We start from the raw sequence: 13,158 nt of genomic DNA, 5'->3' as shown, positions 1-13,158 counted from the left end.
AGTTTATTTTTACCATAGCAATAGGGAGCTCATACAAAGTATATAACTCTAAGAATATATCATTTAATTCCTGTTCACTGTGGTGCAGTTTCAGGAACTGGATTAAAAATTAATATTTTTTCTCAAAGGTTGAGGAATACACCAAAATCCCACTAATAGGAATAAATGTATGATTTGTAAATTTATCTTAGATGTAACTCTGTTGCCGACAATCATGGTTTCACATGCTCTGAAGCTTGCTAGCTGCTGTGTGACCTTAGGTACATTATTGAACCTTTCTGAGCCTATTATTTCATTTGAAGAAATGATAATTATTATCTATACTGCCCAGAGTTGTTTTTAGGATCCAGTATGTAAAAGGTGCAGAAGGAAAGGGAGAGAGCCCTGTCTGTTAAGGTCTTAGACCATGTCACACACCTAATCCCCACAGAGGACAAGGCCAACAAGGAAACAGAAAAGATCTTCATGGTTATTGGTTTTAAATGAAGCCCAGACAATGGAGCTACACAAAGACAAGGTCACCTGGAAGAGAAAGGGTAATGAGACCTGGTAACAACTAGAATGGGGTGGAGAGAATGCACCCCACCAGAGATGGCATCCTTCATGAAGGAAGTAAATCTCCCTGAGAAGTTGGGGAGGCCACAAGGACAAGCAAGAAATTTTCTTCTAGACCTTTGTTCTAGAATGTAGCTGAATGGCTCAGAGTGAGGTTGGGACCGTGATATTTCATTTCCCTAGAGTCCACAGCAGGGACACTGTGTGAGACAGGGCTGAGTGTGGTGGAGGCATGGTCCTAGCTTTAATTCCAGAAGGGCCAGGGCAGGAAATACTCAGAAACTGTGCTCAGTCCCCAAGAAGGAGCTCACTGGAAATGCCTCTGAGAAGCACCCTCATGTCTGCCTTCACCCCTGAACTTCCCAACCATAAGATTTGCTAGAAACCTGAGATATCCCAGACTTCCAGATATCCCAGACTTTTAGCATGATAAGCACTAGAACTTTTTAAGGAGAAAAGATGGAAAAGTTGGAAGACAGGAGTCACATGTAGACTCTTAGGCTCAAACCTCCTCCTTTCCTAGTCTCAAACTGGAGAGTTTTCCACCATTGGAATAAGCTATGCAGGAAACCATGTTACATGATCCTTCTTTGGAAGCCTTTGAATTCTGAGTCACCATTTCTGAATTCTAGGATGAGCAGACATTTTCTACTTGTTATATAGAGAAAAGTTTCTGAAGGACCAGAAAACTACATCTCACACACTTGCACACAGAGAAGATAAGATAAGGGAGGGAAGTTATCTGACTCAGCTGCAGCTAGACAGCTGGGCAGCCTGTACTTCCAACATTATTATACATGCAGTTTCTCAAAAGTAAATAGAAAAGGGCATTTCCTCCTTGTGCCAATGTTGGAGATTTCTTCCTGTTCTCCAACTTTATAAAGAGAGTGAATGGCCATCCTTTACAGTACCTCAAGCCACTGTCTGTCATCCAACATGAATCCTGCGACAAAAATCAGCACACTGCTCATCGTGACCTTATCTCTTCTCTGCTCCGTGGAGAGTAAGTTTGCACCATGGGTAGGGGAGGGAGGTCTTAGGGGTGCTATTTTCTAAACCACTGTCCTCCAGTCTCACTCAGGATTTGCAGCTCAAACCTAAAGACGGAGGTTCTGGACATTAGAGAGATTATGGGATATACTAATCAAGAAGAGAACAGAGGAACTGCAGAGAAACAAGACAGCAATGTTCAGACCTCCAGTTTTTGAGTTTTCATTCCTGGGTTCCCATTTCATTTCCCTTTTCTTGGAACATGTTATGCTGCATTCTACACATCACTCTCCTCCTTCCCCTTTCTTGTCTCTCGTTACTTCTTCTCCATGTATTTTGCAGGTGTTAGGTCAGCAGGAACCTTTATTTACCTGATTCACTGTGGGCTCTTCAAAGCTCAATACTACTCACACAGATCCCCTTCTGCTTCCAAAGCTCCAATTACAATTTATAGCTGAAAATAGCGAGCTTCACTCCTCAGGCAAATCTCTCTGTTGATCCTCCATTTCACACCAGTGAATGCACACTCTGCTTGAAAGTCAGCCTTGACACATAGTTCTCCCTCATGACTTAATGAAAATCAATGTCTAATTCCTATTCATCTTACTTATTAAATGTACTGGAAGTACAATGGTGTTTCTATTTTGTCCCCCTTTCAATACTAAGAACTGCTAAAACATAAAATATTAGAGAAAATGAAGGATTATTCTTTTACCAATTTGAGAAAGATCTTTCTAACTATAACTCAAAAACCTAGAGCTCTTAGAAGAAAGACCAGATGAATTGGAAAGAGAGCAAGGAGGACATATAGGAGGTCTTGAAGGGAGGAAAAGAAAGGGAGAAGTGATGTAGTTATATAATAATGTCAAAAAATAAAAATAATATAAAGAAAGAAAGAAAAAAATTAAAATTCCTCATAGTAAAAAGCAAAAAGTCAATTCGTGTTGTAGAAAAATGGCTAATGTCCCTAATATATGATGACCTCCAATAAAAGAATTTAAAAATACACTAATAATCTAACAGAAAAGTAAGTTAAAGAATTAAAAGTTCACCATACAGTAAATACAAATGGCTATTAAATATACAAAATTGTGCTCAGCCTCACTCCTTATGTAGTAAGAGAAGTACGTATTAAATGATCCTATTGTCAACAGTAGAAACTACCATGTCCTAGTTACAGTGAGATAGAATACCTAAAAATTGATAACAAGAGTATCCATAGTTTCTTTTCCTTTAAAGTGCAAATCTATCAAAATAATAATTTATTTTTATCCAGAAATTCTGCTTATATGAAATTATCTTACAGATATAATCACATTCAAATGAAATTACATAACAACCTCCTTATATTATAATGAATAGTGTTCAGGGTTATTTCCTGTAGCAAGTAATATCAAAAAAGTAGAAACAAATGTAAATAAGGAATTGATTAATTAAAGCATGCTACAAAGCTGCAATAGAATATTTTACTTATATCATACATTGTTAAAAGGAAATCAAGATGCAGATTATGTACCATGTATGGCCATCTCACTGTATTATAAAAGGCAACTCACTCCAAGTCTGCTCCTGATACCAAAAGCCATGAATGTTCAAGTCCTTGATATAAAATTTTGTAACATGTTTGCCCCTCACCTGTGCACATCTTCTTGTATGCTTTAAGTCATCATTACTTATAAGTGGAAAAACTCTTGGTTCATACAAAGACAATTAGACTTGTCATTAGGGATTACTAGCAACATTTGTAAAGGCAGTTTTAATAGAACAGAGAGAGTGAAATATAGAAGACAGATGTTGCAAAATTGTCTTCGAAATTGGATGTAAGTCAATGGCATTCAAGGCCTTCTTGGCTCCATATAGATTCTTACTCAATAATCTTGGAATGTGTGAGATGAAAGGTTGAACTAACATATTCCATTTTCTCTCTATCAATATTGCTTAATCCTAAAAGCTAAAGTTGTCATCGTTTCTGATATCCTCTCCATGTCCTACCTCTCTTGCCCTGTTACTACTTGATCACAGATATTCCTGGATCATTTTGCTACTTGGTGACATTCTATGAAAGAAAGAAAGTCAGGCTGAGCTAGGTGGGATCATCAGCAAAGAATGTCACCTCAGCCTGCTCTAAACATTTCACTGTTATTCCAACCTCTATGCCCTCCCTCATAAGATCCTCCAACACAGAGATCCAACCTACATCTCCATATCTCCAATAATCAACTCAAGTCCTGGGCTACAGAAGTCTTGCCTTCTCGGCCCAATGGAATATGTCTGTTGTTATACTCAAATTGCATCATACAATTCATCCAATTGATTTTGTGTGTGTGTGTGTGTGTGTGTGTGTGTGTGTATAATATACATATATATACATAATTTGATTCTCATTGCTTTTATTTCATCTTCAAGTATAAGTAGGTACTAACTAGTTAACAAAAATAACTTCACCATTATTTTAATCCACCCTGTTGCACAAATGGTAGATGGTCTTGTAATAAAAAAACCTGGGACCAGATATTGGTATAAATGCTGAAAGATCAGAGATACAAAGGAACAAGCCACTGCCACGTGTCACCTTGCCAACTCCACAAATCCTCTATTTGAATGCCTCTAAGTCCTCAGCCAAAAAGTCTTCAGCTGAAAAGAGAGCTTCAGCCAAAAAGCCTTCAGTTCCTGTCTCCAGACGCCTTATAAACCTTTCTCCACCCAGCCATATCGCTTCCTTCTTAGTGCTAGGATTAAAGGCGTGTGACTCCCAAGTATTGGGATTAAAGGTGTGTGCCACCATTGCCTGGCTCTGTTTCTCTCCTAGACTGAGTCAGTCTCACGTAGTCCAGGGTGGCTTTGAACTCACACAGATCCAGACAGATCTCTGCCTCCCTAGTGCTAGGATTAAAGGTGTGTGCCACCACTGCCTGGCTTCTATGTTTAATCTAGTGGCTTGTTCTGTTCTCTGATCTTCAGGCAAATTTTATTAGGGTACACAATATATCACTACATACCCCCTAGCTTAACTCACAAAGCTAGGTTGAATACTAGCTGATGGAGAAAACAGACAGTATAGTCTGTGTGTAACACTGAAGCCTCTCTTGGATCTTGTAATCACTTGTTTCCATAGCCCTGCAGTTCATCCTAAATATCCTATTCTTTCCTTACTCAACAAATACAGGTCTGATCTGTAATGTCTGTAAGCACTCAAGAAATTCAAAATGTACTGAAGGCCAAGAGAGATGCGTTGCAACCCGTGGTCATTCATGCGCTACTATATCACACTACTCCGGTAAGTAGGGCTGATGCGGACTTCAAAACAAAATGCCTTCAAAAGACTATTACTCCTACTAGTGCCTGGGATAAAGAACTTACCATTATTGAACCTTGCTAAGTGGTAGAGCAATGAGTAAAATGTCGGGAGGAGGGAAAAGAGTACTTTCTAATTCATCATTGAGGGGCTTGGCATCCAGAGTCAGAGTCAATATGGGAGTGTGACCCCAAGGAGCCAGGGAAGGGGATCCAGTGTGAAGGGGTTTTCCTCTTGGCAGTGACTTTTAGGTAGTTGTATTAAGATAATCTCCTCCAGCATGTGTAACCGGCTTCTTTATTTTTAGGAGAAAACCATCTGTTCTCAGAACACTCATGTATGGCTAACTGCCATGAAAAGGAGACCCCGAGAGGAAGGAGAATGACTTATTTAATGTGCTGTTCCAAAAACTTGTGTAATGCTTTCTAGACGGAAAAGAGAGTCTCTTGAAGAAGATCATCTTCTGTTCAAGATCCAAAATTACATGCCAAGCAATATGAAGAACTTGCTTTCCCACACCGTTTCCACACTGGCCTGAGATCCCTGAGATGGCAACAGGGGCTGTGTCTTTGTTTCAGTGAAGGGTTCCTTGACCATACCATTAGACCCTTAAAATCATGACCATTGCAAAATGATCCCATGCTTACCATGTTATTTTACTCATCCAGTTTGCAATTTCTAGCCCTGTGATAGTCTCCCAAGGGCTTTCATTTTAATATCTGGAATCTGTGAATGCTGCTGTGGGTGACAAAAGAGACTATGACAATTTGACTAAGAATCTTATTAATGGAAGATTATTTTGGGATTGTCAGGGTGGATCCTAATCACAAGTACAAATGTCCTTTTAAGAAGAGGCGGGTGGTGAGTTGACTATAGAAGAGGAAATGATTGTATGATGGTGGAAGCAGTAATTGGAGTGATGTCCCTTGAAGATAGATCAAAGGTTCATGAGCCAAGAAATACAGAAGGTCACTAGAAACTGAGAAGGACAATGAAATTAATTTTCTTCAGTGCCATGTTGCTACTTGATTTTATCCCCCATAAGTTTTATTCCTGACTTCAGAGTTCTACAAATTGAATAAATGTGTGTGTTGTTTTAAGCAATTAGGTGTGTAGTCATGTATTATCTCAAAAATAGGAAGTTAAAACAATCCTAATAAGTATCTAGGAATTAAAGGAATCGGTAATCCTGACCTACTCAATGGGGCAATATGGAATTCTTTGTTTCAGACTTAGAGTAACCTGCAAGAAGAAAGGCGTCTTAGTTTGGGTTTCTTTTCTTGTGAAGAGACACCCTGACCACAGCAACTCTTATAAAGGAAACACAAAACATTTAATTGGAGTGACTTGAATTTTCAGAGGTGTAGTCCATTATCAACATGGTGCAACATGGTGGCATGCAGGCAGACCTGGAGCTGGAGCAGGAGCTGAGAGTCCTTACATCTTGACTCCCAGACAACAGGAAGTGGTCTGACTCACTGTGTATAGCATGAGCATAGGAGACCTCAAGACCACCCCTACAGTGACACACTTCCTCCAACAAGGCCATACCTACTCCAACAAGGCCACACCTCCTAATAGTGCCACTCCTTTTGGGGGTCTTTTTCTTTCAAACTACCACACGAGGATTAACTGCTGTGACTGAATGAAAGGTTAGTCCTTAGCATTCAGCCTCACTACATGCTGCAGGTAATCCTTCAGATATGACTTCAGTGGTAACCTACCACTTTCTAAAGCAATCAAATATATGTTCTAGCAGATTAACTTACATTTTCTCATTGGTTCATATACTGACTGCACCTTTCTAGCTCTCCGGTTGTTAGTTTCTGTGCACATAGTTTTGGTTTGCTTTTATTATGTTAGTGTTTTTATATTCAGGCCCCTAATCTATTGTGGGAAGTCACTCACAATATGCTGTTGAGGGAAAATATCCATTATTATTTTTCTTCATAGAATAAACTTTCCTAATATGCTTTGCTATACAAAGAAGGTTTTTTTTATTTGTGATATTGTTTTATATTATACTAAAAAAGAAAAATTCACTGCTCTCTCTCACACACAAAATTTTGATATCAAAGGTATGAGATTCTCCACACAAATGAATCCTCTGCATCTTCGAAGGACACTGGCAGAATGTCTTACAATTTAACTCAACTCTGACATAAACTGCCAGCTCCTGTTCCTACAGAGTGTGAGCTGAGCCACTTCTGCACACAAGTGCATTCTTGTTCACCAGCTCAGTAGTACCCCAACCTCCTTTTGTTGAGAATCTTAACAGAAGATTCATAATTCATCGGCTATTTTAATTAAGTCATCAACTGTTGGCAATTAATTCAACCTCCAGTCCCTCTCCTATCTTCCCAGAGATTGAGGAGGAAAGAAGGAGGCTCAGAGTTCTAACTCTCAATCACACTGATTGGTTCCCCCATGACCAATCCCAATTCTGCAGTTATTTAAGTGATTCCCCCAAAATCACTTCCTCGGTGTGTCTGAAGTCTGTTATGAATAGTGGAAGACACAGAGATGTTTCAGGAGCTGAGAACAGAAGGCCAAATACTATAACACCAGGTGTTCCTGCTATTTTTATCACTTAGGAAATCACATGGATTTTAGTGCCAGAAGCCATGTGCAAATACAAAATAAACTGCTCTTCAAGTTGTGGTGGGAAACACCCCCATCTTATCCACTGCACACTGGAAATATCATGCAGATAAAACTAAATTTAATATACTTAACCTGAGCAACTTAGCGCAGCAACACAGTGCATTATAGGGTGTCCACCATTTACCTTCTGAGTGTGGTGCTAACTGGGGGGCTATAATTCCCTGCTACTGCTCAGTATTACAAAACAGCATTGACCTTTGTGTCACAGGCCCAGAAAAAAAAATATTCAAAATTCAATATTTGAAGTCTACCAAATGGCATCCTCTGACATTGCTAGAAAGTCAAAAAAAAAAAAAAAAAGAGCAACGATATATGAGAAACTATTCGTATAGATTTTCTGTTGTATCATGAGACAAGCCATTTCACTTTAGTTGTCTGTTTGTGCTATGGTCTGAAGGTGTCAAAATTCATATGCTGAAACCTAGTTTTCAATATAATAATAGTTGAGGAGGTGACTATGCCTTAAGGGTGGGGGTTCGTGAACAGGAATAGTGACCTTATAAGACAATCCAGAGGAGCTTTCTGCCCTTTCCAGCATGGCATAATTCAGCAAGAAGGCACCACTTGAAAAGAAGGTAAGCAGGGAGAAGCTCTGAAGCCCGACTGTGCCTTGATCTTTGGCTACCCAGTCTCCAGAATTCAAAGCAACAAATGTATGCTGTTTGTATTACATATGCTCTGATGTTCCTGTGACAGCAACCCAAACTGTTTAAGATCATTTCATTTTTGAATGACTACTATACCATTTTATCACTAGGGTTGTGAGGGTTTCTTCTATGTCTGATAAGAAATGCCCACTCACTGTGACATTTGTAAACTGTCTGTCAGTTCCAGGGTTTCTGTGACAACATGCATGATAGAAACTTGAGGGTGAAAAGATTTGCTTTGGCTCCCAGTTTCAGGCTTTGGTCCATGGTCCCTTGGCTCTACTGACCTGGGGACCATCTAAAGCACAGCCTCATGGCAGTGTGAGTAATATGGTAGCAGAGATCCATTTACCTCATTGCAGACCAGAAGCAGAGCAAGAGACAGGAAGAGTCATGATTCAAGTTATCCCCTGCTGTGGGATGGTCTGTATGTCAAATCTGTTGCTCTGATTGGTCAATAAATAAAACACTGATTGGCAAGTGGCCAGGCAGGAGGAAGTATAGGCGGGACAAGGAGGAGAAGAATTCTGGGAAGTGGAAGGCTGAGTCAGAGAAACTGCCAGCCGCCACCATGACAAGCCGCATGTGAAGACACCAGTAAGCCACAAGCCACGTGGCAAGGTATAGATTTATGGAAATGGATTAATTTAAGCTATAAGAACAGTTAGCAAGAAGCCTGCCACGGCCACACGATTTGTAAACAATATAAGTCTCTGTGTTTACTTGGTTGGGTCTGAGCGGCTGTGGGACTGGCGGGTGACAGAGATTTATCCTGACTGTGGGCAAGGCAGGAAAACTCTAGCTACAATCCCCCGGGGACCTGCCCCTGCTAACTGAGTCTCCAGAACCTCCCAAATAACACTACCAGCAGCATACCTAGGTTTTAAACTATCTGTGTAGGGCATTTCCTATCCAAACCATAACAGTTTCCTTCCTGTCCATTGTTGCTGTCTTCTTAATTACAGGGAGGTGGAGGTCTAACAGATACATTTCCTCTAGGGAGGAATAACTAACATGAAAGGCCTTTTGAAAAAGTCCTATAGGAACCTATTAATGTAGAAGCTTCATTAAAATATATGTGTGCATACAGTCCAAAGTTTTCTCTTGTCCTTGGCTGCCCAACGTGTTGGCTCGAGTTTCCACGTGAAATCTGAGAAAATTTAATAAGAGATTCTAAAATGGAGCCAAAAGCAGCTTCCTACTTCATGTCTCATATGGGCCACAAGATTCTGCAGCATCTGGGCTTGAGTGCAGCATGGCGGATTACCGCTTCAGTACACAGAGGTGTTTCCAAACTGCACAGCACACTGCACAGTGGATTTAGCCTTTATTTATACAGACAAAAAGGATTTATGGGCCAGCTGCATGCTACCTGATGGCAACATGGACCCCAGAGTTGGCAGAGTAAGTGTGACTCTCCTGGGTACCTCCGCCATGTTGAAAAGCTGCAGTGGGTGGAGTCACAGCCAGGGATGCCATTTCAATCTTAGCCACACTATAGTTTGCAATGATCAGAAAAGGATTACAGATACACAACAGGCAGCTTCAGATGGAATAAACCTCTAAATGGTTTACAGTGTATGTAAAAATGTACATAGGCTTGGAAGAGAGAAGAAAAGGAGGATAGACAGTTGATTTAAAAAAAGATAATTTTAAAAAATAAAGTTTTTAAAGAGACAATAAAAATAATATAAAAAGAAGCCACGTAAAGATGGAAGTCACACAAAGAGTCTGGATTATATTGTCTTAGGGATTTTTAACTGTAGAAAGACATTTGATTGTAAAGTCTACTCAGTTAAACTAATATGTATATTTTAAATGCATCTTGACTTCAAAATTCATGTCTAAGGATATGTTGCTTTAGAAAAGAGGTTCTGCTTTTCTTTCCATAGAAGATGAGAAGCTGTGGATTCCTTCCAAGTTAATATGGTTCCATCATGGAAGACCCCCTGAGAGGTCTCCAGATGATCTAACATCCAGAACAGCTTCAAGGCAAGTGGCTCAGAGAATACTCCAGCCAGGACTTGACCATAATCTTACATTTTTCTTTATGTGCCCATAAGACTACCAGTGCTCCCAATCAGCAGGAAGTCACCTAGAAAACTATGCCCACATTCCCAAAAAAATGGATTATGGATGTTTGTCCTTGTTTAGGGGTTGGTTACAAATTGTTATTGGTCACATTCAATCTCTTTCTAAAAGATATGATATAGAAATGCCATATATAGATATGATAGAATGAAAGGGTAGATTATTGAATCTACTTTTAAAGAGCAACAACTTGTTTAAAATGTTTTACATTGCTATGGATTTTAGTTTATTGATACAAATTTAAAGTTAATTTTGTTATACTATATATATATATATATTTCTACTTTTGTTTAAGGTAGTATATTTATGAAACTCATTTAAAATTGTAATGTATAATTAAGAAATACAGATTGATAATTACTCATCTATGATAATCACACATAGTCATGTTAGTTAAGTTTTCTAGGTATACATAGATATATTTCAATTAGGTAGGTAATCTTCAAACACTTCAAAGACTTACAGAATTTGGCATTTAAAATGTTTTAAAAACTTAGACTTTCTGGACGATTAGACACATCTGGCCCTGGCAGCACTGATTTACTTCAAAGAGGAAGATGGGCATCGAAGACATCAATGGAGTTTATCTTCTTCTTGGCACAAAATGGCCTGCTGGGCAAAGAACTGCTCTTGCCTGAACTGCTTGACAACATGTTATATAGATTGCATACGCAGAACCCATGGAAAAATGACCACTAGTTTGTGCCAAAACAAGGTGAGATGGTCCTTCAGGTTCCTGCTTCACAGAGGAGACTGCCAGACATTCTGCAGGACACAAGGAAAAGCAATTGAGAAGCTCTAGGCCTATTGGCTGAAGTTGGATGACCCAATGTTTCAGACGAACTTTAGATGACTGTCCAGGCTGCCAGCTGCTTTGTCTTTTCTCGCAAGAATTTTGGAAATTGCTTGCTTGCATTTTCCGTATTCTCAAGCATTTATTACAATTAATCCATGTGAGTCTATTAAATGGGTAACAGAATTTATTAAGATATAAATTGAAGAAATACACTCACAAATACAGAATGTAGTAGACAGTAGAAGTCGTCCTCTGATCTGACCGGGAGCGAATCTACCTGCATGCAGGAGCAGGGAGAAAGGGAATGTGACTCTTCTCCTACTCCTTATAAGAGGTCACATACAATGGCAGGAAGTACCGCCTCCTTTAGGCCATATAGCCCAAGGTCATGGGTGGAGCAAATACCACTACAGGTATTATTATGTTCCTTCTCAGGTCTTTGATGGAGTTAAAGACTAGATAGTTATAATTATAATTTCCCTTGGTTATGATAAAAGATAAATTAGATATGAAACATTAGACTCACAAATATAGGATAGATGATAGAATATTTTCTTTAATTTTGCCAAATACAAATAGGCTAGATATGGTAACTGTAATTCCTGCTTGACAACTGTTCTATTATATCTAATTTCATTATATTAAAGTTAAAACCTTCCTTTTTGATTAGATACAAAAGGGGAAGTGCTGTGGGATATCTTTTTGTATGCTGTGAACATGTGGTGCTCCCATTGGCTATAAATAAAGCTGTTTTGGCCTATGGCAAGGCAGCTTAGAGGCAGGTGGGAAATCCAAGAGAGAGAGAGGAGAAGAAAGGAAGAGGCAGAAGAGATGCCAGTCTGCCACCCAAGGAGCATCATGCCAGTAGACCAATAAAGCAACGGAACACATGGCAAAACATAGATTAATAGAAATGGGTTAATTTAAGATATAAGAGCTAGCTAGCAAAGAGGCCTGCCATAGGCCATACAGTTTTATTTATAGCCAATGGGAGCAACACATATTCACAACATACAGAAAGATATCCCACAGCATGTGTGTGTGCGCGCGCACACACACACACACACACACAGAGAGAGAGAGAGAGAGAGAGAGAGAGAGAGAGAGACAGAGAGACAGAGAGACAGAGAGACAGAGAGACAGAGAGACAGAGAGACAGAGAGAAACAGAGACAATGAAAGGAACAGAGACAGAGGCAGAGTTTAAATGGAGTTGTGAGTTGTCCTGTAATGCTATAATGGGCCAACAATGCCCTTACTAGACACAACAGACTAACAAATAAAAATACAGATAATCAAGGAGGCAGGGTTATTATATATAGCTGAACAAGGAGGCAGGTTTAGCTAATCTCATAGGAGCATCTCTGTTGGGGAGCAGTCTTCTGGCTGTAAATACCCTAGGGGAGAAAGCTATGGTGGAGATTTTCTGCATACACTATCAGCATCCACATATGGACCAGAGAAAGACTTTGCTATCCTTCTGAGACTCACCCTGGGTGTCTTAGTCAGTGTTCTATTGCTGCAAAGAGATACCTGGGTGTTCCCAATGTCATCACAAGGAAGATAGTGTGAGAGTGATACTCTGTAAAGAGGTGCAACCTTTGCTGGGTTTGAAAATAAGAAGAAACCATTAACTAACTGTCCTGAGCCACCAGTTTGCAGAATCAGTCACTGAGTCCTTCCTTTTACTGTGCAGATGCACAGTGCCATCTCCTGGGAACTCTGGCCCCTACAAATCTGCCGCACAGGAACTTCAGAAAGGGGGGAAGAAATGGTAAAGTGAATTGTGATAAATTTATTACTGCATCTGGGGAGAAAAGAGTGTCTTTGTAGAGGTGATTAACTGGGTAAACCTTTAATGTAATAACAAATGTCCTTAAAATGTTTAGAAAGAGGGGTTGGGGATTTAGCTCAGTGGTAGAGCGCTTGCCTAGCAAGCACAAGGCCCCGGGTTCGGTCCTCAGCTCTGAAAAAAAAAAATTGTTTAGAAAGAATACACATCTTTTTGACAGACCTGGAGATTGTCCGCTGATAAACTTTGTGCTACAGATGCAGAATAGTATTCTAACCAACCTCTCACTCTCCCTCCCTCCCGCTCCCTTTCTCTCTAGCTCTCTCTAT

The 13,158-nt window shown here is 39.7% G+C and overlaps 2 protein-coding genes across 3 annotated transcripts in view; one reads left to right on the top strand and one right to left on the bottom strand.

The window, feature by feature from the left end:
- LOC121830792 (uncharacterized) overlaps positions 1-13,158 on the bottom strand; it is a 40,870-nt gene that overhangs the window by 15,252 nt on the left and 12,460 nt on the right. The window lies entirely within an intron of this gene.
- Positions 1,402-5,944, top strand: LOC102927522 (prostate and testis expressed protein 4). Its single transcript, XM_076575994.1, has 3 exons — positions 1,402-1,558; positions 4,712-4,822; positions 5,148-5,944. The coding sequence occupies exons 1-3, from the start codon at positions 1,447-1,449 to the stop codon at positions 5,267-5,269; spliced, it is 345 nt and encodes a 114-aa protein (XP_076432109.1). The 5' UTR covers positions 1,402-1,446; the 3' UTR covers positions 5,270-5,944.

Source organism: Peromyscus maniculatus, chromosome 7 (genome assembly GCF_049852395.1).
Source record: "Peromyscus maniculatus bairdii isolate BWxNUB_F1_BW_parent chromosome 7, HU_Pman_BW_mat_3.1, whole genome shotgun sequence".
NCBI lineage: Eukaryota > Metazoa > Chordata > Mammalia > Rodentia > Cricetidae > Peromyscus > Peromyscus maniculatus.
The sequence above is the reverse complement of the archived record's forward strand: the minus strand, read 5'-3'. Positions and strand labels throughout refer to the sequence as shown.

What these genes read in the sequence shown, in the direction of transcription:
- LOC102927522 (XM_076575994.1), top strand. Translation starts at nt 1,447, where the DNA reads ATGGCCATCCTTTACAGTACCTCAAGCCACTGTCTGTCATCCAACATG. An exon ending in TCTTCTCTGCTCCGTGGAGA is followed by an intron (nt 1,559 to 4,711) that starts GTAAGTTTGCAC and finishes CAACAAATACAG; the next exon opens with GTCTGATCTGTAATGTCTGT. An exon ending in TACTATATCACACTACTCCG is followed by an intron (nt 4,823 to 5,147) that starts GTAAGTAGGGCT and finishes CTTTATTTTTAG; the next exon opens with GAGAAAACCATCTGTTCTCA.